This window comes from Mandrillus leucophaeus, unplaced genomic scaffold (genome assembly GCF_000951045.1).
Source record: "Mandrillus leucophaeus isolate KB7577 unplaced genomic scaffold, Mleu.le_1.0 Scaffold279, whole genome shotgun sequence".
NCBI classification, from domain to species: Eukaryota; Metazoa; Chordata; class Mammalia; order Primates; family Cercopithecidae; genus Mandrillus; species Mandrillus leucophaeus.
This window is the reverse complement of record NW_012102909.1, coordinates 1,660,828-1,688,274: the sequence shown is the minus strand read 5'-3', so window position 1 is coordinate 1,688,274 and position 27,447 is coordinate 1,660,828. Positions and strand designations below refer to the sequence as shown.

Genomic DNA, 27,447 nt, shown 5'->3' with positions numbered 1-27,447 from the left:
CACTGAGTGCCTATCATAGCTGGGATGTAGCAGTGAATAAACCAGATGATGTTTATGCCCCATGGGGCATATATTTAAATGGGTGGATAATTAAAATCTGAGATAAGCATGTAATGAATGTTAAAATGGAAGTTTTGACTATGCTCTGAGCTGTAAGATATTCTAATAAGTTGCCTAATAGGGAAACATCTGTAAACTGACTTCATGATGCTTGGACTCTTCAGCCAGATGAAGGCTATAAAAGGGGCCAGGGTAGGGTGAAGGATGTATGAAGGGATTTCTTGGAGAGAAGAGTTGCTGTGCTGTGAGTCTCCAGAGACTCTTCCATTAGAGACTTCATCAAGGCTTCTCTGGGCTTCGCCTCCAGTGCAGTGAGGCTGTCCCCCTGGGGCTACTTGGGGAACTTGGAATGCATTCCCTGAAGATGGCAAATACAGAGTTCTCATGTCTGAGAAAGTGCAGGCAGCCTGTGCTGCAGGATGGACGGGCTGCAATCGGGTTCGCCCATCCATGCGTCCTGTAAGTCTCTCTCATGGACCAGATGTGGGTTGTACAGAGGAAGTGCAGAGCAGAGTCATCTTGGATGCTGTACAAGAGGCTATGTAATAGGACAGAGGGACTTCGACAGTAAGAAGCTGGAGGTGACTGCTAGACCCAGAGGCTGTGGAAGCACCACAAACAAACACTGGGAATAAAGAAACATCTGCCCACGTCAAGGAAACTGCTATAAGGAAGATCCCAAAGGAGCCCCAAGGAGCACCCCAGGGGAAAAAAAGGAGTCAGTGTTAAACACAGGCTGGGCCCACAGAGCACAGGACAGCTTATCATGGGACCAGTTCAAGGAAGACCTACTTTTTCTCCTACCTCTGCTCACCTGCTCCTACCTAGGAGGGGTAAGAAACTGGCCAACAGACTGGGGTGGGGACTAGGAAGAGAAGAGCAAAATGGAGAAATGGGGGAGAGACAACCGCATCCTCCCTTTTCACAGGGTGGGGTTGGGGTTTGGGCTAGCTGGAGGAGGAAGGAAGGTTTACCCTGGCTTAAGTTGGAGGTTTTGATTAATCTCTCGGATTGTACTTTCTACAACTGAATTTGGAGTTTGTTTTTGAGGGTGGACCTGCTTATAGCCTGAGAATACACTGAACAGTTATGGGGCCTGCCATGGCTGTATCTGGTGGCAGGAGAAAAATCTCTCTCAATGAATAAATTTTACAAGGAGTAGAACGAAATACAAACCAAAGCTTTGTTTTGATCATGTCACTTGTCTTCTTGTCCCACGAACCAGGTACCAGTGCTCAGAAGGGGAGAAACAGTTACCTTGCAGCTGGTCACAGAGGAAGTGATACAGCTTGCAGGCCAGGGAATGGCTTGGTTTTCCTTAACTGGGGGATTCCAGCATCATTTTCTCTTCTTCCTCTTCACAGGCCCCAGAAATGCTCTCCTGGACCAGGCTCTTATGGATGTTCAGGTTCTCACCCACATTCAGCTCGTTTTCTCCTACAGGGCTGGCTGTGACTCAGTGTGGAGGCGCTGCTCTGGCCCTGGCCCTCGTCCTGCCCTGGCTGAGACTGCCTGGCTGTGGCTTGCCCTGGGGGCTGGTGGAGGGACGGCAGCAGCTGGGCTGACCCCCTCCCATGCCCCGCAATGGCCCATTATGCTCAGTGCCCCCACCAGCGTCCCAAGGCTGCTGGCACTGGGGGCATGGTCATCCACTTGCGACTTGTAAAAGTCACAGGGAGTGTTGACTGGAACCCAGGCCTCCTGGCGTCCAGGCCCCGGCTCTTTCCATGACCTACATGTGGGAGACTGACTGAGGTGTTGCCCCGACACTCTGAAATGGAATTTCTGCACAAGCATGAAAGAAATACATCTAGGCATTTAACAGTGTGTCAGACAGGAGTCTGGCGACCCCACCAAGCTGTGCTTCCACAGGATGAGCTTTTCCAGGGTGGAGCTCTGGCAAGACCACTGGTCTTTGCAGAAGGTAACCAAGTCAACAGAACTGGCCTGACAGCTTACAAAGAAGGGGCTTTTGGGGAAGATATCTGTTGCATCTTGTTGACAACATGTGTCATTTTGTTTGGCGTGTTTTAAATGTACAGAAAAAATAAAAAGAAGCTCTGGTCCCTTTAGGGAAATAGGTTTGTTAAACTGACTGGCCATTTTTATGTGAGTTAAAAGCAGGAAGCAGATGTGGGAATGTTTCTTGTGTCTCCATCTCAGGCAACTGGCCATCTGGCCGACAAAGAGATTATAGGCTGCCCAGCCATGAGAAGCAGCGTTTCAGATGGTCTATGTAGTGAGTGTACTAGGCCACAGATTTGAGGTTCTAGCCCCAGCTCAAGCTGCTCTGTGATTTTTAGGCCCCTCCTCTATAAAATGAAGGCACTGGCTTTAGTGGTAGGCCTCTTAACAGCGATTGCTTTAAGGTTATATAATTTGCACTTTGTATGTTATTGATTTTGTTTAACCGTAATAGCCAGGTGCGGTGGTGGCTCATGTCTGTCATACCAGCATTCTGAGAAGCTGAGGCAGTAGGGTTGCTTGAGGCCAGGAGTTTGAGACCAGCCTGGACAGCATAGTGAGACCCTGTCTCTACAAAAAAAAAAAAAAAAAAAAAAGGTGATGTGTACATGTAATCTTAGCTACTTAGGAGGCTGGGGTGAGAGGGTCACTTGAGCTCAGGAGTTTGAGGTTGCAGTGAGCTATGATCACCACTGCACTCTGGCCTGGGCAATATAGTGAGACTCCATGTCTAAAAAAAATTAGCTAGGCTTGGTAGTATGCACCTGTGATCCCAGCTCTCGGGAGGCAGAGGCAGGAGGATCACTTGAGTCCCAGAGATCAAGGCTAGAGTGAGCTGTGATCACTCTGCTGCCCTCCAGCCTGAGTGATGGAACAAGACCTTGTCTCAAAAACACCTCAGTACTAACTGGATATTGTATTATGTTGTTTACAACCCGCCCCTCCCCCAAGAAATGGATACATATGCTGTTTTCTGAATAGTACAAATATAAATATGTATCTATTTTATTATAAAGCATAGGTTAGATTAAGGGGTCACAGTCTGTGCCTACTCTTAGGCACTGTACTCACTGGTTAGAGCTGACACCCTATGAATGGGCACTGCCCTGCCGCTAAGTGTGGCATGGAGCCATGGAACACCTCCTGGGAGCTGCCTTGGATGGTCGTCTATGCAGAACCTCATGGATCTTCTTTTCCACTAAGTACTCAAGGCTGCGCTCCCTGGGCTCTGCCTCTTACCTACACTCAATCGAAGTACCACGTCCAAGATCCTGTGAAATTCTCTTTCCCACTGTCACCTCCCTGGTTTTCTCTCCTCTTTCTCTGCTCCTCCCATCCTCCTCCTCCCCTGCCCTACTTCTTTCTTTGTGATTCTCCTCTTTTACCTCCTTCCTATTTTTCTTCTTCTTTAATAAAGAATTTATGAATTCTACCATATGCAAGGTATTAGAGATAGAGGTAGAAACCAGCTATCAAAAGCTAAATGAGTGTGACACAAAGCAATATTACGATGGTCTGAGGCACAAGGCATCTCCAGTCCCAGGAGGGAGGAGCAAAGCTTTTGAGAGAAGAAAGGACTTGGGTTGACTTACAATGAGAGAAGGAGCAGGATAATTTGGGCCGGGGATGCGTGAGCAGAGATCCACAGGTGGGAATACATACAGTGAGCAGGCTGAAACAGCGCCTTGGGGGCAGTCTGCCTTGTGCAGGGAGGGCACTAGGGGAAACCCTTCTTAGTCAGTCCTGCATTTCCCAAAGTGCCTTTCACAGAACGTTAGTCCCAAGCGATGCTCTATGAAAACAGATCAGTGATTTACAAGTTTGGGAAATGCTGCATGTGTTCCCCCTTTGGAGATTCCCAATGCATGTCAGCTTATTAAAGCATCTTTGAAGTCCTGCAGAGAAAACGGCCTCTTTAACATTAAGTGCAACAATTTCCAAATGTATTTGACACCTACGAACAGCTGCAGAATAATTATTCCACATAACACACCTTGTGTGGGCAGGCAGTGGGAACCAGGGAAGGTGTTTAAGGCAGTGTAGTTCTTTGCCGTGTAGGAGTAAAAATTCCCTCATGTCAGAGAGAGATGGGTGTGGAGTCTACACAGATGTGCCCAGCACCTGCTGCTACGGTTGATCCCCCTCTGTGTTCTGAGGAAAAGCGTCGTAGTGCTGGTAAGTGAAAAAGGGTGGGTTTGCATTCCTTAGCACTGAGAGCATCTATTGCCCTTGGGAATTAATGAAGCTCGGTGTATATGCCAAGAAAATGTTTTCACTGGCTGGAGAAGTAGTTGCATGTACATATGCATGCAGGTGTAAACTTTTGCTGACTGGCAACCTGTTTTGATCTCATACCTGCCCTGTTTCTCCTTGTTTAGCCAGAGCCTGAGCGTATCCTCTAAGGAAATGCTTAGGTAACACCTCCTCTCTGTAGTCTTTTTCAGACCAACCCTTCTCTCTGGCTTGTCACCTCCATCCAAGATCTCTCTCTTCTTTATCTTACTGTCAGTGGCAAACAAATTATCACTTCGTGACACACCATCTGGTTCCTTTTTTTTTTTTCTTTTGAGACGGAGTCTCACTCTGTTGCCCAGGCTGGAGTGCAGTGGCACGATCTTGGCTCACTGCAACCTCCACCTCCCACATTCAAGTGATTCTTGTGCCACGGTCTGCAAGTAGCTGGGACTATAGGCCTGTGCCACCACACCTGGCTAATTTTTGTATTTTTGTTAGAGACGGGGTATTGCCATGTTGTCCAGGCTGGTCTCGAACTCCTGACCTCAAGTGATCCACCCTGTTGGCCTCCCAGAGTGCTGGGATTACAGGTGTGAGCCACCACACCCAGCCAACATCTGGTTCTTAAATACAGTTTTCCTCCCCCATTCCCTACTAAGGAGCATGTAACCATGCTGTGCTGAAGGGTGCTTTGTACATTTGCCGATGACTGCATATATGACACTGCATACTTTTGGTTTTTTGGTTTTCACATGGTAGTGTGTCAAATGAATATGTGAACAGCTCATCTTCCTGCCAGCCAAAAGGAGAGTGAAAGAATAAAATCATTTTGGTTATTCCCACTGACGCCATTTTAGAATATAGCAAGGCCTCCTTATTCATCTTGAATGTGTTTCTAAAGTCAACATGAACAATTAAGAGGCTAACAGCTAGGCAGGGCAATGAATTAACAAAGCAAAACAAAGGGGTAATAAATAATGACAATTTGTCAGTGTTTCATTCTGCCTGCTGGGCATTATTACGGGGTGAACAGAAATTAGATTTCCCTGGGCAGAGTGTTTTCGGATGGACACTGCAGGAGTGAAGAGAGCTGGAGGGACAGTCAGGTGGAAAGAGGGATAAGCCATCCATCAGCCAGACTCACTGGCTTTATCTCCAAAAAACTTCAGACTCCATCCACTTCTCACCATTTCCATTGGGTCCACACTTGTCTACCACCATTGCCTCTCACCCGGGACTCCAACCTTGTCACTGATCTCCAGGCTTTACTCTGGCCTCTGTACAACTGATTCTTCCCACTTCATCCCTGGTCATCTTTGTAGAATGTTAATTAGAGGCAGGCAGTATCCAAGTGTGGAGGATGCTAGGGCACTTGTCTCCCTCCTGCTAAGCCCTCCCCTCCATGTTATATCCAGAGTAAAATCCAAATGTCTTTCCTCAGGTTACAAGCCTGCCTGCGTGGCCATGTCCCCTGCCATCTCTGACCTTACTGCCCACCCATCACTGCTGGCCTCTGAGTTCCTCCAACATGCCAAGCTCTTTCCAGCCTCACAGGCCTTGTGCCTGCTGCTGTCCCCTGATCTTAACGTAGCAGCTCCCTCTTGTCATTCAGATCTCATCTTCAATGTCACCTCTTTAGAGACAGCTTTTCCCACCATGCAGGCTAGATATCCATTGTCTTTCCACTCATCGCTCTGTTTTGATTCTTAGTAGAGCACTTAACACTTGGGTGCTGTGAATCTTAGGATACAAACTCCATGAAAGGACCATATCCCTGTTTACCAGTGTTTAGGACAACAAATAAATATGTGTCGAAAGAATCAATGCTAGTTCCTCCGTTTATCAGCTGTGGGGCCCAGGCACTTGAACCCTCTGTAAAGATAATTTCCTTGTATGTAAAACAGGAATGGGAATACCTATGTCATAGGGTCAGAATAAATATATTAGAAAATAATTGTAAGTTACATGGCTTTTGGCAAACGTGAACCATCATTATTGCTCTAGTCAACTAAGGTTCCTGTTAGCAAGGTGAGGCTAATATTTGCTTCTCAGGAATTTTTCAAAAATAAAGTAGAACAGATAATCCAATAAATGTACAGATACTTAGAACAAGGTTTTAAAGGATGCAAGTTCTTTCTTCTCTGTGGTGATATTGCAGGGAAGAAGCAGTTGAGAGGCCTTGAATGCTTGTTTGCTTTAATAAAACACTTAACGTGGTGGCAGGCACCTGTAATCTCAGCTACTTGGGAGGCTGAGGCAGGAGGATCACTGGAGCCTGAGAGGTCGGGGCTGCAGTGAGCTGTAACAGTGCCATTGCACTCCAGCCTGGGTTAACAGAGTGGGATGCCATCTCAAAAGAGAACACCCCAAACCCCTAACATGCTGGCTTAGAGCATGCAAGACTTCTGCCCAAGAATAAGAAGTTTGGGATAGGAATTGGTCCAGAAAGGCAAAGTCACAGCTGACCTAATAGAAAACCAGAAAGGGTGGAGATCCATAATTTCTGAAATTCTTACTGTGAATAAAAATCAAAATAGTTGAAGAACTCAGGGCCTGTATGGAAATCATGTCATTTCCCCTTCTCACAAGCGTCTTCCAGACTAGTCCTCTGGATGAGCGTGTCCAACAGACACATAATATAAACCACATGGGCCTTTTAAGTTTTCTAGTAACCACATTTATAAAACATAAAAAGAGATAGGTGAAATTAATTTTACTAATATATCTTATTTAACCCAATATATGTAGAATGCTATTTCAACTTATAATTAATATAAAAATCATTAAATAAATATTTCCTAGTCTTTTTTTCATATTACTTCCCTGAAAATCGAGAGTGTATTTTGCATTTATAGCATATGTCATTTCTCACTAGCCATATTCAGGTGCTCAATAGCCACATGTGACTAGTGACTGCCTTTTTGGATAGTCCGCTCTAGATTTTACTTTTGAGATGTTCAGGATCTAAAAACATATTTTGCTACTTGTAAGAAGGGAGGCCACAATTTTAAAAAATGTGAGTCCATTTGTAATCCCACTGACAGCAGCAGGGGGCAGACAAATGCCTAGGCAAATAGGGGTGGGTCCCCGGCAAAACCCCACCTCCAAGCCGAAATGAATTTAAAGCCTGAAAGCCAAGCTACAAATCCACAGACTGGATTGAGAAACCGTTTTCCTGTTTGGCACATTTTCCTCTGATTGATCCCACCCTTTACCTATTTTACACATACCTACCCTTTCCTAATTGGTTTTCTACACTGTTGTGCCTACCTTTGAATGTCTTTGCTTTAACCATTTTTGCATACTCACAAACCAATCAGCGTGCACTTCCCATTCTGAGTCCATAAAAAGCCCCAGACTCAGCCACACTGGGGGAGAAACCATCTGACTGTGTCTCCACTAAGATCTGTTATGTTGCTCAGTAAAATTCTTCTCCACCTTCAAATTGTCAGCATATCCTCATTCTTCTTGGATGTGGGACAAGAGCTTGGGAACTGCTGAATGTAGGTACAAGCTAAAACACAGGGCAAGGTGTGGGGGGTGTTGCCAGCGGAGGTCCCAGTTGGCAAATTGGCTGAGAAAAATCCTGCTTCACTACCAAGTTGCCTAGTGTTTTTCTACACATGAAGGAAAAAGCCACGGTCAACTCTTCCACTGGCCAATGAAGAACTTAAAAGAAAATTTTCTTAAGATTTTAAGTTCCTGTCATGGAAATACTTTTATCCTCTGATCTCCACAGATGATTTACGACATGTAAAACTGTATGTGAAACTGCATCTCTCTCTTTTTCTCTCTCTTTGGGAAGTGCTGGGAAGATTACTCACAAAAAATCAAATCACATCCCCCCGCTCTAATGTTGGTGTTTCTGGGGAAGGCTTATGGAAAGCTGTGTTTCTTCATGGGGGAACAGTTTGTGCCACGGTTTACAAAGCTAAAGAATTTCAATAGTCAAACTGTTGCCATAAAAAAATCAAACTTGGAAATAGAACTAAACATGTTATTAAAAGAATGGGCTTGAGAGAGCAAGAGAATTCTTTTGGAGTAAAGTTATCCAAAGTCTATGTGTTCTCCTTTGACACGTAAATCTATTATCAAGCTAGTCTTGGACTGTTTTTTGGACAGAAATTGGGTAAGTTTTGCAAAAGACAGGCACAAAGCCTGGCTGTGGATGACACCCTGAGGGTCAGAACATTCATTACAGCATTGGCGTCTACAGAAATTTGAAAGCACAGCAATGTTGCTGGATAAAATTGGCATTTTCATATGGGCAGGGTAACTTTTTTGGAAGCCTTCATGTTGCTTAAGAGTGGCCTGCTGTGGGACATAGATATGGGTTTTTGGCTTGATGCAAATTACTTGTAAGGTCCGGTTTTTGCTAGGAGATTCTATTTTGATCCATTACTAAATATATTTGCAACCTGAGGCCCACCAGCAGTGGATCTACTGCAGAACACACTAGTCCAGCTGATGAGGTACTGTGGGACCATGGGATATGGGCAGTTCTCATGGGCTTATTCCTGATTTTGGGGGGTGTGCTTATTGTTTACAAGCACAGAAGGTGGCCTCAGCGCTGCAGCTTCTTTGGCTATCTCTGTACTGCATGGCATCCCCTAGGCCTACAGATGTGGTAGAACACTAAAGCAATGGCTTCTGGAATTCTGCTAAGCTTGCTCCCACTATTCACTCATCTTTCCATTGCTCTCCACCACCACGCCCAAGACAGCCAACCTTGTTGTTCAGAACTACTTCCCTTTTTAGAGAAAGAAGGAAAATAATTTTCTTGCATAGAAACACAGATGATTCCACAGTGGACTTTCCATTAGGCCCACTTTTACTAGTTATACCACTAAGGATAATGCTGCCCATTATTATATCCAAGTTTCCAGACTCTGTGACATTTAGGGTTTTCCATTGCAATTCACCTTTAATAAGCAGGAGAGTAAATGGAAAGGCTTATATAAGATTTATTCCCATTTAAAGCTTGTACTTAAGTCAGGGCCACAGAGTCCTTAAAACGTAGGTCGCAGTAATTGAGGCCAGTCAATGCCTGGGTGCCAGCTGGTGGGGCCACACCATTCAGTGAAGCAACCAAATTCAGATGCTGGGGGCAAACACAGAAGTGGACAGAGGTGCTGAATGCCAGAGGAATGGAATGAGCACCCTCACAGCTAGCTCTGTCATCACTGTGGATTCTCAACGTGACATTGCTCTCATTGGTATTAGCCAAAAAGAAAAAAAAATGGGAAAACACTAATATTAAACAAATGTTACAAGAACAAATTCATAAAGTGAGACTGGTAAAGCCTTGGAGAGTTTTTTAAAAATGAATTTTCTATTTTCAAACAAACTTAAAGAAACAAAAGTTATTAATGGCCATGGCAAAAGTATGAATAGCAATGATAATAAAAGTTTAGTGTTTTAAATTTTTAATCAGCTTCATTTTATCTGGATATATCCCTAGAAGACCTTGTGAATTCTCTCTCCTTATTAAAACATGGAGGATTCATTCAGCTGTCTCTTTTCTTGTGACTCAAATGCAGTTTCCTATGAAGACACATCATAAAAGTTTGCAAACATCTGTGGCCTGGAGGTTGCAGAAACAACCATACTCCCTGGGACAAGGAAACACATTGAGCTAGGTTCTCAGTGCTGTGAGGGAAAGTCTAGAAAAAAAAAAAAAAAAAAAGCCATGTTTCCTTCCCTCAGATTGCTTACAACTTACTCAGGGAGTGAAAAGTCAGTATTAGTTAAAATTAACTTGGTGCTAAATTTTGTGGCTGTAAGCAGAGGAGGAAGGAAGGGCCAGACAATGAGCCTTGACTGGGAGAAGGTCTTGAGCTTTGGCTGAGTGCTGAGTGCCTGAAGGATTTGGGAGGACAAAGACTGGAGAAAGTGGAGCCTGCAGGTGAGGGCTGCTGCACTCCCTACCCTCCCTGGTTGCGGGTCTGTGTGTACTCTCTCAGTTCCTCTCCCTTTTGGCCTTTTACACATGCTGTTCCTCCAACCAGAAGGCCCTTCTCTCCCTGCACTGGAAGAGTTTGTCCTTTGGATCTCAGCCAAATAGTTACTTCTCTTTGGAATTCTGCCCTGATGCCCTAGCCTGGGTTAAATCTTCTGGCTCTATGCTCCCAGAGAACTCCAAACTCCCCCTCATACCATCTACCACGTGGAGCTGTAATTTAGTGATCTTTTCTGACCACTCCAGTGTACACTCCACAAGGGCAGGGATCTTGCCTTGTTCATGCTAAATCCCCACTGCCTAGCCTGGTGCCTGCTGGAGAGCGGGAGCTCAAGATGTATTAACTGGATGAAAGAAGTTTCTGTCCCAGACACAGTGTTGGTAAAGTGGGAGGCGGCAAGAGGTGGAATCAGGGAGAGCATGAGGTGATCTGGGAGCACAGCATCCTGTGCAGGAGAGCAGGCCCGTGTGGGAAGACATCAGTGGGTATGTCATCTTGGGCAGGATATAAAAATGCAAAGGTACTGGGAGGTGGGAAGAGGTAGGAGGACAGGAGGGGAAGGGGTTGGGTGGCAAGGACTAACTCTGCCTTCTCCTCAAGAGATAAGGCCTAGTCTGGATGCTTATCCTCCTCTCCTGGCCTGGCGTGAGGACTCAAGGAGAGCCAGGCAGTGTCAAGCTGGTGGGTTTCCAGTCTTGCCACTTCCACCAACACTCTTTGTGACCTTGAAAAGAGCAGGGATCTTATCTGAGCCTCATCTTTCCTATATCAAAAAGAGGATAAAGTAAGGAGGTGATGGGGAACAGATGAGATAAGGGACCTGGGAGGGCTCGGGGATCTCTCCAGACCACCTTTCCAGACCTCAGCTTTGGTGCCTCTAAAATGAAGGGTCTGGGATTATGAGGAACTGCCAGTCCAACTCTGCGACTGAGGGTCAGGTTGAGTTGGGGTGGTCATGGAGATGCTGAACGAAGATGGGTGGGTGTGGATGTTTTATAGCAGGCTGGTTCTTCCCCACACTGTTCAAAAGCCTATCTCCTAGGTCAGATTTTGCCATGTATAATCTAACCCAGTACTTTCTGGCCAGAACAGAACTTCCCACCAGCCTGGATTCTGATGATTCTTAATGGAGGCTTATCACGGAGATGCTGAATGTCCCTCGAGATGATCTTTTCCGGTGCCATCAGCTGGAGGAGCAGGCCCACAGAAGCCAAGTGGCTAGACATGATCATCATGCTTAGAAAAAGTAGCAAACCTCCTAAAATATTATACACTTGGGTAAAATTCTGACCCTAGAGCTCAGCCCTACCTACCTCAATCCTGATTTTGTTTGGAAGGGAGAAAATGAGGTCAGAGAATTTGAACAGGGTTGCTTTATTCCCATCCCTGTCTTGTTCAGCCTTAGCATTTACTTCTCCTCTGTTTGCTATTTGCAACCTGATTCCAGGACTTGACCTTCTGTTGTTGCAGCTGTTTGGGAGATGAGACAATCTGAAGTTGAAAGTCCTACAAGTTGAAATTGAAAGAAGCTACAAAATGATGATGATGATGATGATGACGGTGATGATAAGGAGGAGGAGGAATGTGTGTGAATGTGAGTGTGTAATGCTTGGAGAAAAAGGGGGATGAGATTGTGGGAATTGGAAGAGACAGAGAGGGAGGGGGAAAGAGAGAGGGAGAGGAAGATAGCTCAACCACAGCAATTGCTTTCATATGTATTGACTCAGAGACACTTTCTACCATGGAAGAAGGAAGTTGGCAAAAAAAATCCCAAGATGGTATGTTTTGCAGCATCAACTTTGGGTTTAACATCTCTGAAAAAAGTTAACTTTGCAGGTTTTGGGTACAGTTGGTTTTTGCTGTGGACAGAGAGTGTTTTGAACTTTTTCTTCCTTAAATTCAGCAAACTAAGCCAAGAATTCTAAGTACTCATGTCCCCCTCCAATGAGACAGCAAAGGAGAGGCTTCCAAGGGTGAGAAGTGAATGAATACTACGGAGAATTCAAACATCCAGGGAAGATGCTGTGCCAGAATAAATCACACCCTCTAGGAACATTTCCTATAATTTGCTCTTTTTTCTTCCTTTTTCTTAAAATGATCCATTTCTTACAAAAATTTATAAAAGGTCAGGAGACTTCCCCTCCAGAACTGTTGGGACCTTATACCTGGTGTCAGATAGGAATTCTGAAGATGTCCATTTGCTCAACGTAAAGAGCTAATGTAAACTTAATTGTTTATTGTGCAAGAAAAACGACTTTCATGTAAGACTTCAATATGTAGATAACTTGGTTCTTTTGGTCATTGCTGGTTTGAACATAAAATAATTCTGAGAAAAAGCTTTTCCTACAGGTTAAGAGGTAACTAAGATTCTCTGAAATCAATGGCAGTTTTTTCAGGGGGAACGAAGGGAAGAAAATAAACTCCCATCTTTTCAAATTGTATATACCTATCATTTTATTTAATCCTGAGACATTCACTCTGGAATGTGGAGAAGTGCTGCCAGTACAGGAGCAATGGGGTTCCCAAGGTGTAGCTGTTTCCAGGAGCTCCAGTTTCAGCTGCTCCACTCCTCCAGCTGCATCACAGGGAGAACAGAGCCCATCACTTCCCACAGGGATGTCCTTACTTCCGGCCATCTCACTCATACCTGGGCTCTGCAACCCATGTCACTAAGGAGGACTGGCACTTCCTCCTAAGCTCTCCAACCCCTTCCCCTAAGAATTCCTGCAGTCTAACAGTGAGTTCTTGTCTTCAACCCCTTCCTCTACTGGATCTCTGCCATATGCACTTAATCATGCTCAAGTCTTACTAAGACGAAGAACTCTTTCCAACTCTAGATCTCCTCCAGCTACTGCCTTGGCTCTCCCTCCCATTATCTGTTAAGCTTTGCTCCCATCCCCATCATCCCACAGAGCTCGGGTCACTAAGGGCACCATAACCTCCTTATTGCTAGTCTTATTAAATGACTGCTCTCAGTTTGCATTTTAATTTCCCATCATTTGACACCCCACCCTCTTCCATAATGTATTAACTTCCCTTGGCTTCCATGACCCCAGACTTTCCTCTCACAACTTCTCTTTCCCTTGGCTGGTCCTTCTTAGTTGTCTTCGTGCTCTATTCCTTTTCTCCACCCTGACTTAAAGGACGTGACCCTCAGGGTTCAGTAATTCACTTATTTCTCTTCTCTCTACCCCTCCCTCTGGTTTCCCCTCTAGTCACATTGGTCTTAACTGCCATGACCAGTGACTCTCAAATCTTTGCCTCCAGCCCAGAACTCTCACTGGAGCAAGACTTCCCCCTGACTAGGGTGAGGCACGCGAGCTGTTGAGGGCACAAAATTTAAGGAGGCATGTACTTGCAGGTCCTTGCTTTCACGCAACCCTGACAGTGAGTAACCCATAGAGTTCCTGCCCTAGATGCCTTCATGCTTCACCCTGGTCCCGACCTGCTGCAGGTCCTTTTTGTTGGATGTCCCACAGGCACCGCCAACTCCACAAGTTAAAAAGCGACGTCCTCATCTTCCCTCCCAAAGCTGTCCTCATCCTGGTGAATGGCAGGCAGCACAGTCAGCAATGTCGCTTGGGCCAAATCCTGGAGGTCCTCCTTCACACCTTCCACACTCTCCTCCTCCATACCCAGGCAGTTACCAAATCTGTGATTATTTGCTCAACATCTCGTGAATCCAGGCTGTCTTCCTCACCCACCACTCTGTGCTTCAGGCTGCCAGCCTCTCTCACTGCCACTGTGTCCACATTGCAACCAGTGTGACCTTTCTAAAATGCACATCCGATCACGCCTTTGCTTAAAACTCTTGCAGTAAGTCTCCACTGTCCTCAGGGTGGAGTCCAGCCTCCTCAGGCTGGCAGACCAGGCTCCCATGGCTGGCAACTCGGGTTCCTCTTCACCACAGTCCCTCTTCTCACTGCCTCCTACTCTGTCCTCCTCTGTACCCCGCTCCTTGTGTCTCCCTGAAGGAGCCACAGTCTCACCTGCAGATCTGTAAGCAAGCTTCCCTGTCACTAGAATATTCTCTCCCCCCAACTCCATTCCCCCTTCTTGTCTCAGCTTAAATGTCCATTCAAGAAGGCATTTGGACTCCAAGGCTGGTGAGACACCCTTCCTGGGTATAGCTCCCACATCTCATGCGCTCAGCTCCATCACAGAGCCTTTCACATCAGGCAGTGCTTGCGGGCTTCCTGTTTGTCCCTGTTCCTCGAAGGCAGGGACAGGGCTCATTCATTCATCTTGAATACCAAGCACCAATACAGTGCTCATTGGCTCCTAGAAGACGTCTAACAAGTATCTGTTGAATGCATGAAGGAGTTCAGGAATCCCTAGTGTTGACTTTCAAGTCTGAAAGTCCTGAATTCAAGCCCCAGACCTCCTTACGAGTTGTGTGTCCTTGGAAAATTTAATTTTCCCTGAGCCTCAATTTCTGTTCTTTAAAGTGGAGATCATCATTACCCCAAGTTATCATGAGAGGGTTTATGCTTCTGTAAGCATTTGCAGTTCATACAGTGTGTGACACTCTCTTTTGCACACATACATACATACATACATACATGAACTCCTGGAAGCCAGAATGTAGTACTCTGCTAATGGTTATCCCTAGTGCCCAGCCCAGAAATGGATTCTTGGTGGGAGTGCAATTGGTGTCTTTGTTGAGGGAAAGCAGCCATGGCAGGCCTTAGAAATTGGCAGTGAACAGGGAAAAGAAAAAAAGGAAAGGGATTAGAAGAAAGAGGGAATGCAGGAAATATGAAGGACAGAGAAGACAGGAGAGAGAATGCAAGAGTGCAGACACTTTCTCTGAGGCCTGTTTATGCTACAGGAGGCTCACCTGCTTTAGAAGGACTGGGCGGAGGATGACCTCTCTCTTGGGGGATAACCTGCCCAGGCTATTCTCGCCTCTGCGACAGTAGGGAGACATGGTGCCCATGTGACTGGCCTCATGCCCTTATTGGAAACAGCTGGGGAGGATTTCACAACCTCTGAGGCTTTACTTCAGATGAGTTTCAAACACTGTTTATGTACATTTACGTGTGTGTTTCCCTGGGTCTCTTCTGGTTACAAGGAGATCCAGGCTTGCAAAACAAGCTCTGAGTGAGCTTTAGTATTTTGTTCTTGCAGATAGTAATGGAATGTACCAGCCTCCTGATGCCAGATCTGAAAGCAGATGACATCCAAACCCAGTGGGTTCTCCGGGAGCACGTGAAGTGGGGTGGAGTTCAATTTGGAGTAAAAGTGCCTGGGGATGGGTCAGGCTGGTCGGTAGATGATTGAATTCCATCCAGGAAAGACATATGAGGCTGAGTTCTGTTTTCTCTTTTCCATCTTCTTTACTCAAGCAGTAACAATGATATGGCAGCCTCAGTCTAGGTTAACCATCTTCCTGATAGGAAAGGGACTGTGAAAAGCACGTGAAGAGTGTGATCAGCCTATCTTACTCTTAAGGTTTCTGAAGGAATGTGGAGAGTTGCCTTGAAATTGTTTCAAAAAGGAAAGAGAAGATGCTGCCCTGAGTGAAAAAGAGGGAACTGGACCAGCTCACTGCTTCTCAACCCCGGATGCTCATTAGAATCACCCGGGGAGCGTTTATGATTCCCAGGTGATTCTGTGAGTGCCCAGATCTCATCCCAGAACAAGTAAACAGCACCTTTAGGGTAGGACCTTTAAGCTCTCCAGGTGATAACAATGTGCGAACAGATGGAAAACCACTGCAGTCCATGTTCTGATCTCTGAATTCCCCTGCGTTTCTGTGTTTGAAATTAGTAATCTAGGAACAGAACGTGTGAAGATGGGAAGGATTTCTTTACAACTCACTGAGCCTTAGTATGTAGATTTAAGGTAGACTAGTTATTCCCCAGTTGTGTCAATAGGTGCTCTAAGGAGAAATACAGAAAAGGGGTGACTTGGTGGTCAAATCAGTATAGAAATACTGCTTAGGACCCCAAACTCGCAGAGTGAGAGAGGTACTTTGAAGTTTCTTTAGTTCCTTATCTTACTGGTTCTCAAAGTGTAATCCCCAGACCAGCAGCATCAGCGTCACCTGGAGTTTGTTAGAAATGCTAATTCCCAGGCTCCACCCCAACTTCTGAATCAGAAACTCCGAGCGTGGTTTCAGCAAGCTGTGCTTTAACAAATCTTCTAGGTGATTCTGATGCTCAAGTTTGAGAACCATTGATCTGCTACAGGAATCCCCTATGTCCTGGCCTAGTGGTTAATTTGTCTTATCCGTGTTAGTTACCTGGAACATTTGTCTCTGGGGCAGCCTGTTGCATTGTTGAAACTTGCAGCCTTCAATTCTTTCTGATGAAATTTGTTTCACTGTTGTTTCTACCTGTGGGGCTAGCTCTGTTCAATGGGATGGCCCAGAGTAAATCCAAGTCACTTTCTATTAATACATCCACTTCAAGGCATTTAAGATAATTTTCTAGGACTTCTCATTTAATATCACATATGGCCCATAGGAGCCTTTCCAAAGGAGCCTTTCCCAAACCTACACTAAAATACTCAGGAAGAAACAGAAAAGGTGACAATTCACATTTCACATTACCATCAAAAACAGACGGAGGGGGTAGAAGTGTAGAAGAAAATTTTTGTGAGAATTTATGTTCTCTTGAAGTAGGGGAGGCTGCTCTAAATTTGAAACCAAAGGCAGGAATTATAAATATTTATAGATTTGACTGTAAAATTGTAGAAAACTTCAATATATTTTTAAAAAGTTAAAAGGTAAATGGCAAACTAGAAAAAACTTTGGACATATATTACATGGTTAGACTTTAAATGTCATAAGGATTAATAAGTTCTACATACTTAATGCAAGCACAGGACCTGATATATAGTAGGCTTTCAAAACATTTGATTAATGTATGAATGAAGATGGGTTAAGAAAATTATCACAGGAAACCAACACTAAAATATCCAGTGGAAAAATGAGCCAAGTCAAACCAATGGACAAATGAGAAAATAAACATTTAAAAAATTGTCCCACCTCAATAATAATAAAAAATACAAGTTAAATTAGCACCTGCCAATCAAATAGGTAAGTTAATAATATTGGGGAGCATCTGGGGAGATGGGCGTTCCATAGGGGCTAATGTGAGGGTTAATTTGTACAATCTTTTGAAGGGCAATTCTTTGGCAATTTTTATCAAAACTTTAAAAATGTGCACACTATTTGATCCAGTAGAAAGCTGGATCTTTTATTCTAAGGAAACATTTGTGAATGTGCACAATGATTTGGCAATAAGGATACTGACTGCAGCTTCATTTATAATAATAGATACTTGAAAATCAACCTCCAAAAAGGGAAGATATGCAATGGAATAGGACATGGTCATTAAAATGATATTATTCAAGGATATGTAGTGACATGGAAAGATTATTCCTTGACAATGGTAACGTGATAAGAAACAGCTTACAAAGTGGGATGACACACCATATCATCATGGACCAAGTAAGTTAAAAAGCTCTCATGACCCCTTGAAGCGTTCTTTCCCAGAACATTCTAAATTCTTTCACCCATTTGCCCTTGAAAAGATGAGCAAATTTTCTGAACTCAAAGAGTGGCCAAGCTGTGTAGGAAGCCTTGGGGACCATCCTGGACCATCCTGGGACAGAGGTTCTAACTTCCAAACCTTCTCACCTAGGCTCTGTCGAACGTGTTCTGCTTTAGTGATGCCCCCTTTCAAGCATGAGTGTGGTCAGTAACTTTTTGTATTTACAAGACACCTCGGGAACAATGGACAATATTACCAAGCTAGGTTCACTCGGTAGAGAGGACGGGAAAGGCATTCCAAGCAGAGAAACCTAGCAAAGGTACGGAGACACAAAATGTCCCTGCATGTTCAGGGCGTGCCCAGCAATTAATTCCATGTGCTCAGAGCCTATTTGGAGGTGATGAGGGAATCTGGGGTGAGTAGTGTATGAAATGGAAAGGCATGCCTTTCTAAATCAAGCCAAGGATTCTGGGTTTTCCCACAGTTTTTGCAAGTCTGAAGTGGAGGCATGGTGTGTTGAGGTTTGGTTTTACAAGGAGCACTGTGGTAGCTACCTACTGGGAGCTGGGGACGCCATGTGCTTAGTAAACTTTAACAATCTTAGAATCAGATGTGCTGCTGGTTTGCTATTTAGGTGGTTTCCTTTGGCACTTTCTCTTTTATGTTGGCTCAAGCATTTCCTGGTGGGCTCCAAGGAACAATGGGACCATGAGCCCACCACAGGCAAAGAGAAGGAGACGGACGATGGCAGATGGAAAACATTCGTGTTTCCTGCTGCCATCCCTGACCTGGGGCTTGGATGGCTCTGAAGAGGTGGGTGCCAATCCCAGGGAAGGGCGGTGGCTCTGGGCTCTGGCTCCCTGAGCTCCTGCTCTGTGCTGAGCTGGAGGCCTTTCAGTAGCTTCAGAGGCTCTGTTGGTGGGCTTGTGTCTGCATCTGGAGGGCTGGGGTGGAGTAGCTGGGGGGAGGATGAAGGAGACAGGAACTGAGGAGGAAAATGTGCCAGGTTTCTGTGAGGTCAACATGTGTTTGAAGCAACTTAGAATGTAACCGAGAATGCAATTAGGTGATTTTTGTTTTTGTTTTGTTTTAAAGAAAAAATTCAGAACCTGTGACTCTTGTTCATGAGCACATGCCTGGATGGAGTCATTTTGAGTTTATGGAAAATGTGGTCAGCTCCATAAATCAGTGCTGAAGAATTCTTACAGACTCACCACCATGCAAGCAACGCAGGCCTCTCTAGTGAGTCTCCTAAGGTTATGCAAAACAAAACAGAAGAAGCATGTAGACAAAGCTACAATATTGCCCCCCCCTCCCCCGGAATTCTTTCTTGAGTAGCCATAGGCAGCTCTGAATTCTGGTTCTTACTTCATCTGTGACCTTTCTTGCATAACTCCATGTGTACATCCTGTGGTTGTTGCCATGGCAACAAGGACACAATTTTCTGTATCTATTTCTCTCGTGTATCTTATTTTAGCAAGACTTCCATAAAGAAAGGGCACTTAAAAGTAAACTGGATAATCATAATTTGTGACAGTGTTGAGAGTATGTTCAAAGGTATCCAAATTCTTAAGCTTCTTATATCTTAAATCTATTACTTTGCATGGCTGGAGAATAAAAGTTCAAGGTGGTACTATGTCTCTCAAAAACATATGGAACATCTTCAGGTGTTACTACAAACTTTCATTCAGAATTGGTAAATAAGAGATTCAATTTAGGTGTGATTCATTAGAGAATTTATTTTCATTTCATTGTTCTTGGATTTACATAACCAGCCTTTTGCTCCCAAACAGCATTGATTCTTCTGTCTTATAAACGAAAATATTTCTTTCTATCCAGCCTCTTTCCTATAACCCTCCCACTTCTTAGGTTGACCCAGTTTATGAATTGGCTTCTGCCAAACTGGTCAGTGGAAAATGGAATGTTAACATATTTTAGTGGAGATGTTTTTCAATTGCTCTGAAAAAAAAATGGGGTCATACACTGTATCAGTATCTTCTGTCACAAAAAATAGTACTACTGAAACTTAGTTTAGGGATCTTATTATTATTTTTTCTTAATCTGTTAGAGGAGTCTCATGCATGCTAAAAAAATTTCTTCATTTTCCATAGAAAGCAGATGTATACTTTATAAGACCAAACACCTCCCCGAGTACTAACTTTATGGCCTGTGCTTGTTTCTCCTAACTGAAGAGTTTGTATTTAAAATTTCGTATAGAAATTTGGTCTTGTTGACTGTCACAGACAAAAGCTCAAATTCCATATGCAATGAGGGCCAAGTCAGCCCAGCATTTATATGAGGTGGTTTCACATTTTTACTTGCATGCCGTCCTAGTCACAACAGGAACAGCTAATTGGGCAGTGGCTCACATAAACTATGAAACTTTAGACCAAATCTCCTCAGCTACAAACCACCCACTGTCACCAGGTGCAAGGGGAGGAGGTAGCAGGGCCTGTCTATCGGGCTCTGCTCTAGTGTTAGCTGTGCCATGCTGGACAGTCAGGAAAGCAAACACACCAACTGCAATATGGCTTGAAGTTCTGCATCAGCCATCCCCAGACAGCAGAACAGCACAAAGTAAATAACCATAAGGATATCTGTCATCAATTGAGCATTTCTTTTTTTTTTTTTTGTTTTGAGACGGAGTCTTGCTCTGTCACCAGGCTGGAGTGCAGTGGTGCAATCTCGGCTCACTGCAAGCTCTGCCTCCCGGGTTCAAGTGATTCTCCTGCCTCAGCCTCCCGAGTAGCTGGGACTACAGTGCCCACCACCACGCCCAGTTAAGTTTTGTATTTTTAGTAGAGACAGGGTTTCACCATGTTGGCCAGGATGGTCTCGATCTCTTGATCTTGTGATCCATCTGCCTCGGCCTCCCAAAGTGCTGGGATTACCAGTGTGAGCCACCACACCCAGTCCGAGCATTTCTTTCTTAACAAAAAAATTTTATTTTTTGAGACACAGTCTCATCCTGTTGCCCAGGCTGGAGTGCAATGGTGTGATCTCGGCTCACTGCAACCTTCACCTCCCGGGTTCAAGCAATTATCCTGCTTCAGTCTCCTGAGTAGCTGGGATTACAGGCATGTGCCACCACACCTAGCTAATTTTTGTATTGTTAGTAGAGATGGGGTTTAACCATATTGACCAGGCTGGTCTAGAACTCCTGGCCTCAAGTGATCTACCTGCCTTGGCCTCCCAAAGTGCTGGGATTACAGGTGTGAGCCACCACGCCCATCCCGATTGAGTATTTCCATATGTTCAGCAGGGAGCCAAATGCTTTACAAACATTACCTTCTCCAACCAGCCACAGTAGGAAGAAGTCCATGCCATCTACTTTATAAGGATGAAGTTCAGAGAGGTCAGGTGATTTGCCTGGAGCTTTCTAGCCAGGAAGGAAGGGGGTTCAAACCCAAGTCTGCTTGATTTGAAAGGAGTTCTAAATGAGATACTTTTATTTTGCTTTTGGATTAATGTGACTGATTCCCAAAGAAGTGGATGGAAGATGCAGGTTGCTGGTAGTTGAGGGAAAACTTGGTCCCGAGTTGTGATCCGTAAAACTTGCAGAAGAGAGACTAGCTCTTACATGAAGAAATAGTGATAGTGTTGTTTCGGCACAACTGAAGTTATTTCCAGTGTAAGTTACTTGTTACTTACTATTTGAAACAGAACAAGCTATTCACCTTCTCTTGTTTTTCAGAGAATGCAATTAGGTGATTTTTGTTTTTGTTTGTTTTTCTTTCTTCATTTACAAAATGAAGCCATGGGCTGGATGGTTTCTAAGGTCTCCGCTGGCTCTACCTTTCAGGACTACTCTTGACTAGAGATATTCCAAGCTTAGCCTTGACAATGTTAAGACAAATCCTCACCTGGGGTGAAAGGTCCCTCTGTGAAAGGCCAGCTGGGCCCAACACCTGCTGGGAAGATGGTAGGCGTTTTCCGTGGCCCCTTCCTTGCCCTCACCCCATCCTTGCAGCGCTGGTACTCTGTGGTACACCACTGGCTTGTGTGGCCAGTGGCCAGCAGAGCTCCCTCCTGAAACTGCCCCAAGTAGGGGCCAGTCCTGTTTTATTCTCTCACTGCGCCTATACATTGAGAAGCTCAAATTCTAGGAAGTTACACCCAACAGATCACTGTCAAGTCCTTTACAGAAAAGCAAATTGAAACTCAAGATCTTGTAATAACCAACATTTTGAAAAGTGATGTCTGATTTGTTGCAACATGAAATAATAGCTGGATTTGTATATCTGGAGTTATTCTAGCTCTGTTTTAGAATCCAAAGTTATTCTAGCTCTACAAAGATGGAGAGAGAAAAAGAATGTGTGTGTGTGTGTGACAGAGAGAGAGAGACCATTCATGAATTAACGAGTCCTACCGTGTCTCCTGGCTGTGGACGCATCACAGACACACGATCATATCCTTTCCTCAGTAGGACCCACAAGGCATCGAGTTTTCCCTGAAATAAAACAAATGCACCAAGATTACATATGAAATCAGACCTGTGGCTAGTCGCCGTAGGCACACAGAACTTTCCGTGCTTCTTCAGTCACGTGAACAACACAACACTGTCAATATGGTCATGATGGGATTAGTGACTTTGCAGTCCCTTGATTCAAAACTGGAGCTTCATGAATGGAGGAGAAGAGACACACAGAAGACTCTGGTGCTTGTGAAGGACGCACCCTGAGGTCTGAGTGCAGTCCCAAGTTTGCAAATGTAACTTCATTCAAGCTTTGGGCTTTTGTCTTTATCACATTTCTGGGCATATCCTCATACCACAAGTCAATCTTTCCAAATTTCACTCAAGTTTTTTCTTCCCACTTGGTGCCCAGAGCTCATTAGTAAAGACACTAATGACAAATTCTGGAAAATTACTAAACGTTAAGTGTCGACAGGGCAAGACCAATTAAAGGCCCCTGGAATGCACATCCCTGGTTGTCTGCTAGGCTCACTCAGTAGCTGTAACTTGCTCAGAAGCCTGGGCTCGAGAGACAAATTACCAAGCATTACAGATGACCAAAACCACAGTCCCTTTGGGGTTGTATGTAACTGGCTGAAACGGAGAAGAGTGAGTATGTCAGCACCAAGGCTTTCACAACTGATGACCAACAACACCCCTCCAGGTGACTCTTATTTATATTCCCTGGAACCTATGACTATGTTACCTTACATGGCAGAAAGGAGTTTGCAGATGTGATTAAGGTAAGGATGTGGAGATGGGGAGAGTATCCTGGACTATCCGGTGGGCTCAGTCTAACTACATGGGTCCTTCCTAGAGGACCCACGGTGATTTTTGGCAGGAGGGTCAAATCCAGAGAAGGAGATGTGTGGATAGAAGCAGAGTCACCGTGATTAGGTGTGAGACGGACTCAACCCAATGTTGCTGACTGTGGAAATGCAGGGTGGTCATAAACCAGTGGGTGTGGGCAGCCTCTAGCATCTATAAAAGACAAGGAAATTCTCCTCTGGAGTCTCCGAAAGGAAAACAGCTCTGCCAACACCTTGATTTTAGTCTAGTGAGACCCGTTTGGGGCTTATGACATCTGAAACTGTAAGATAATAGATTTGTGTTGATTAAACCTTTAAGTTTGTGGTAATTCATCCCAGTGACAAGAGGAAACTAATACAGTCCTTCTCACTCCTTGACATATTCTATGTTAATTTGCTGATTGTCTGTGCCCCCTGGAATGCCAGCTCCATGAAAGCAGGGGTGTTGATGGTTTTGTTCACTTCTATCTGCCTAGCCCTTAGGACAACATCTGGTGCTCAATATATGTTTGTTGGATGACTGAATGATTCTAAGTGGTAGGTGCTTCCATGAGTGTCCTCTAGTTGAATTGTCCCAGCAGTCCCAGAGGCCTGTGGAGAGGAAATGGAGGGGCAAAGAGAGATCAAGTAACTTGCCCAAAGGCAGATGGTTTGTAAACCGGAGAGTTGAGATTGGAACCCATGTCTCTCTAATTCCAAATCACATATGCTTTCTATTACACCAACTGCAGATTCTTCCTCATGCAGATCTTTTGGTGAGAGCGCTTTAATTTAGATCCTTTAGAACACAGGGCTTCTCAGCTGTGGGTTGCAACCCTTTAAGCCCTCATGAAATCAATTTTGTATGGGACCAGAACTTTTAAGAAATAGAATAGAAGAGAAAATATTAATTGCACATGGTGAGGACAAGTATTGTTTTGTGAAAAGTTTGTTTCAGTTGAATGTGTATGGGTGTATGTATGACTGTGTGTGCACACATGTGTGGGCATAAACTGGGCCAAAATGTAAAACGTATTTCCTACCCAAGCCTTAGGAACATTTGAAAATCCTGATCTTGCAGGGGTCTTTGAATGACAGTGCTGGGAAGGCTGGAGGAGTGTACAGAGTTTAAGTTCCTGGACACAAAGCATTTATATAGGGGCAGTGTTAAGAATCATCTCGAAGATTTCATGTTCTGAAATGATTTTCTGGTGGGTTATATACACATATAAAATTGTGTTCTTTAATCTTTATAAACTGTTGTTTGAGTTTTTGTGGGTTAAACTTTGTCTTGCCAAGTGTAGTGTTTCTCATCTATTTTGGCAAGGAATTTACAAAAGCCTTGAAAAATATTTTGAAATGATTTTAGAATGCTGGATAGAAATGCTGCTGTGTGCAGCATGATTTTCTGTATTAAGCCGTTTCAATCACCAGCTAAATGTTTTCCTTTAAGGTTCTTTTGGATAAGCATTTATATTTCAGGATATAACCAGGTGGGTTTCCTGGATGAATGCCTCTTTTTTCTTTCCCCTGTTTTTCAGAAGGAGAGGGCTCCCAGCATTTGGCTTTGTCAATCAGCCCACCCACAGAGCTGTGTGTGCTAATCACTCAACTCTGTGACAAATGAGCAATGAGATGGGGCAGAAAGAAGAACACTGGGCTGTTGAAGAAACACATTAATTAACTCAGCAGAAATTTAAAGTTACATGCATAGCAAAAGAGCAGAAACCACCTAGATGTATAATACCAGGAGAATGAGTAGAAAATGATGTTTCTTTGTGGCAACAGGTCACCCTATGGTGTAGTGTTTAAGCACAAAGTGACCGAAGCCAGGCTACCCCAGTTTGTACTGTGAGTCTCCTTTTCACCAGCTCTACAGGTTAGATGAGTAGTTTCATCTCCCCAAGCCTTACTTTTCTCATATTTAAAGTGGAGATAATAACACTGTCTACTCTACAGACTTGCTGTAAGACTTAAAATTAAATATTGAAGTTAGGTACTTGTCTCATAGAAGGTATTCATTAAATGTTACCTATGATCACAGTAAAGTCATTAAAATGATCATTTGGGAGGCTCTGTAGAAAGATGGAAAAGAATGTAATACAGAGTGTAGGAATCCAATAATTTGAACTTTGTAAGCAGGCATCTGTCCATCTTCTATTCTGTGCTCCTCCAAGCCTATTTTCTTCTTACCCCCAAGCCACGGTTTTTATTCCTTCTGCCCCACTCACTCCGCCCAAATTGCTCTTGCTAAGGCCACCCATGGCATCCCGACTGCCAAACGCCTTGACACTCATTTCACTTGGTTCTTTGCGGAGATCTGCTGCGCTTGGCCTCTCCTCTGCACACTTTCCCTCAGCCTCTGTGCCACCAGCTTCTACCTGCTCCCTCCGACCTCTCTGCCAAGTCCTTTTCAGCTGCTTCTGCTCCTCCCCCTCTGCCTGCACTTGACATGGTGGCCTTCATTTGGCACCTCTATTCTCATCTCCCAGCTGAGTGCTCTCATCTAGTCTCATGGCTCCACCTTCCACCTGTCTGCTGGTGACTCACAAATTCTATACTCAGCCCAGTCCTCTCTTAAGCTCCAGATCTGGGTATCCATTTACCTATTAAATCTTAATTGTAATGTGGATGTATCGCAGGTATCGAAAACTCAAACATTACAAACTGAACTAACTCTTCTCCCCAAACCTGCTCCTCCTTTTGCACACCCTGCCTTGATTCATGGCACCACCAATCTATCCAGATGGGCATGCTGGGTACCAGGAATCATTCTAACTTCCCTTCTCTCTACCACCTGCTCATGTCCAACATCAACCGTGTCTCTTGAATGTTTTCTCTGTAGCAGCTCTGCTGCTGCCTCTTCCCATCCACCCCTGACCCACCACCTCCACAGCTCCTGCCTGGGCCCAGGCCCTCACCATCTTACTCATTCTGTGAACAGTTTCCTGATTGGCCTTTCATCTCCAGGGTTCCTGTCCTCTCTCCTATTGATTAATAAAGAAATTTATTGCGAGCCCAAATGGATGCACTGCAATCAATAAAATGAACCATGAAACATTTTACTAGCAGTGTGAATTTGGGCAAGTTACCTAACCTCTCTGTGCTCTGGTTTTCCATTTGTAGTTTCTACTGAGCTGGGTATCTATTTACTAATGGATAGGTAGTTTCTACTTTCAAGGGCTGTTATAAATAATAAAGGCATTAGCACATAGAAAGTGCTGCCTGACTTGCAGGGTGTGCTTGATCCAGGTGAGCTGTTGTCATTGGGCTCTTCTGGCCAAGGCAAGATTAGCTAGTTCCAGGTGTATCCTCGGCATTCTGAGTTCTGATTGTCCCACAAATGAACCTAAATCTCCAGTCTGTGGCATAGAAAACAATCCAGGCAATCAATCAACACAACCTATAACCTCTTTCTACTCCTACAACAGGTAGTTTTTATGCAAGAGCTTTAGAAAAACAGTGTTTGCAACCAAGAAGTAAGCTTTAGAAAAAACAGTGTTAACAACCAAAATGAAAATAAAAAATAACTCTCAAAAGTCAACAAGCACTGCATGACAAAGGCTCTTGGAGCCTTGATTTTTCCGAATGTTGGCAGAAGTCTGTCATTTAAAGACGGTAGCAGTGGGCTCGTTAATAACAACATTTTGGGGCTAGATGTGCCACAGAAGAGTTTTCTAAACAGTCTCTGGGCTCCACCTAATGTCTTAGAGGATCCTTCTGAGTTGCTGCCGCTTTATCTGTCTCAGACTTGGATGTCTGTCGTGCACAAGCCTCTCCGTAGCACGCACTTAAGACACTGGTCCTCACTCCCCGGCAAAATGCCCAACTGCTTCTGCGAAGCTAAGACAAAGGTTTCTCCACAAGCCTCAAGCCCTCTGGCAGACTGTATTAGCTGACATTTATAAATAGCTTTCTTTCATTTGAAGTTGACAAATTTTGACTATAAAATGAGAAATTTACCAATTCCATGCTCCCAAACTGTATCTTAGCCACAGAAAATACCTTTCAATTCACACAGGCAAAGTGGAAGTTCTGTGTAAACTCTAGCTTTGGTTTCTTTCTAAACAATAAGACTGTACTGTGAATGATTCTGCAGCCAGCGTTCATAGCACTCTGGAGGTAGGGGGCCGGGCATGGTGGCGCATGCCTATAATCCCAACACTTTTGAGAGGCTGAGGTGGGATGATTACTTGAGACCAGCTTAGACAACATAGTGAGACCCCTGTGTTCACAAAAAAAAATTTTAAAAAATTAGCTGGGTGTGATGGCTTATATCTGTAGTCTCAGCTACTTGGGAGACTTGGGTGGGAGAATCCCTTGAACCTAGAAGTTTGATGCTACAGTGGGCTATATGATCGCACCACTGCACTACAGCCTGGGCGGCAGAACAAGACCCTGTTTTCAAAATAAACAAAAAAACCAAAGCACCCGGGTCATCAGCTTTTGTGGTGGGGTTTCCTCTTTTTTTGTTTTTTTTTTTT

The 27,447-nt window shown here is 44.4% G+C and overlaps 1 protein-coding gene across 1 annotated transcript in view; it reads right to left on the bottom strand.

The window, feature by feature from the left end:
• Window positions 1–27,447, bottom strand: part of ANTXR1 (anthrax toxin receptor 1) — a 255,495-nt gene that overhangs the window by 33,906 nt on the left and 194,142 nt on the right. The window contains exon 17 of the mRNA XM_011985041.1: window positions 22,092–22,172. Coding sequence (XP_011840431.1) covers window positions 22,092–22,172 — 81 coding nt within the window. The remainder of the gene's footprint in view (window positions 1–22,091; window positions 22,173–27,447) is intronic.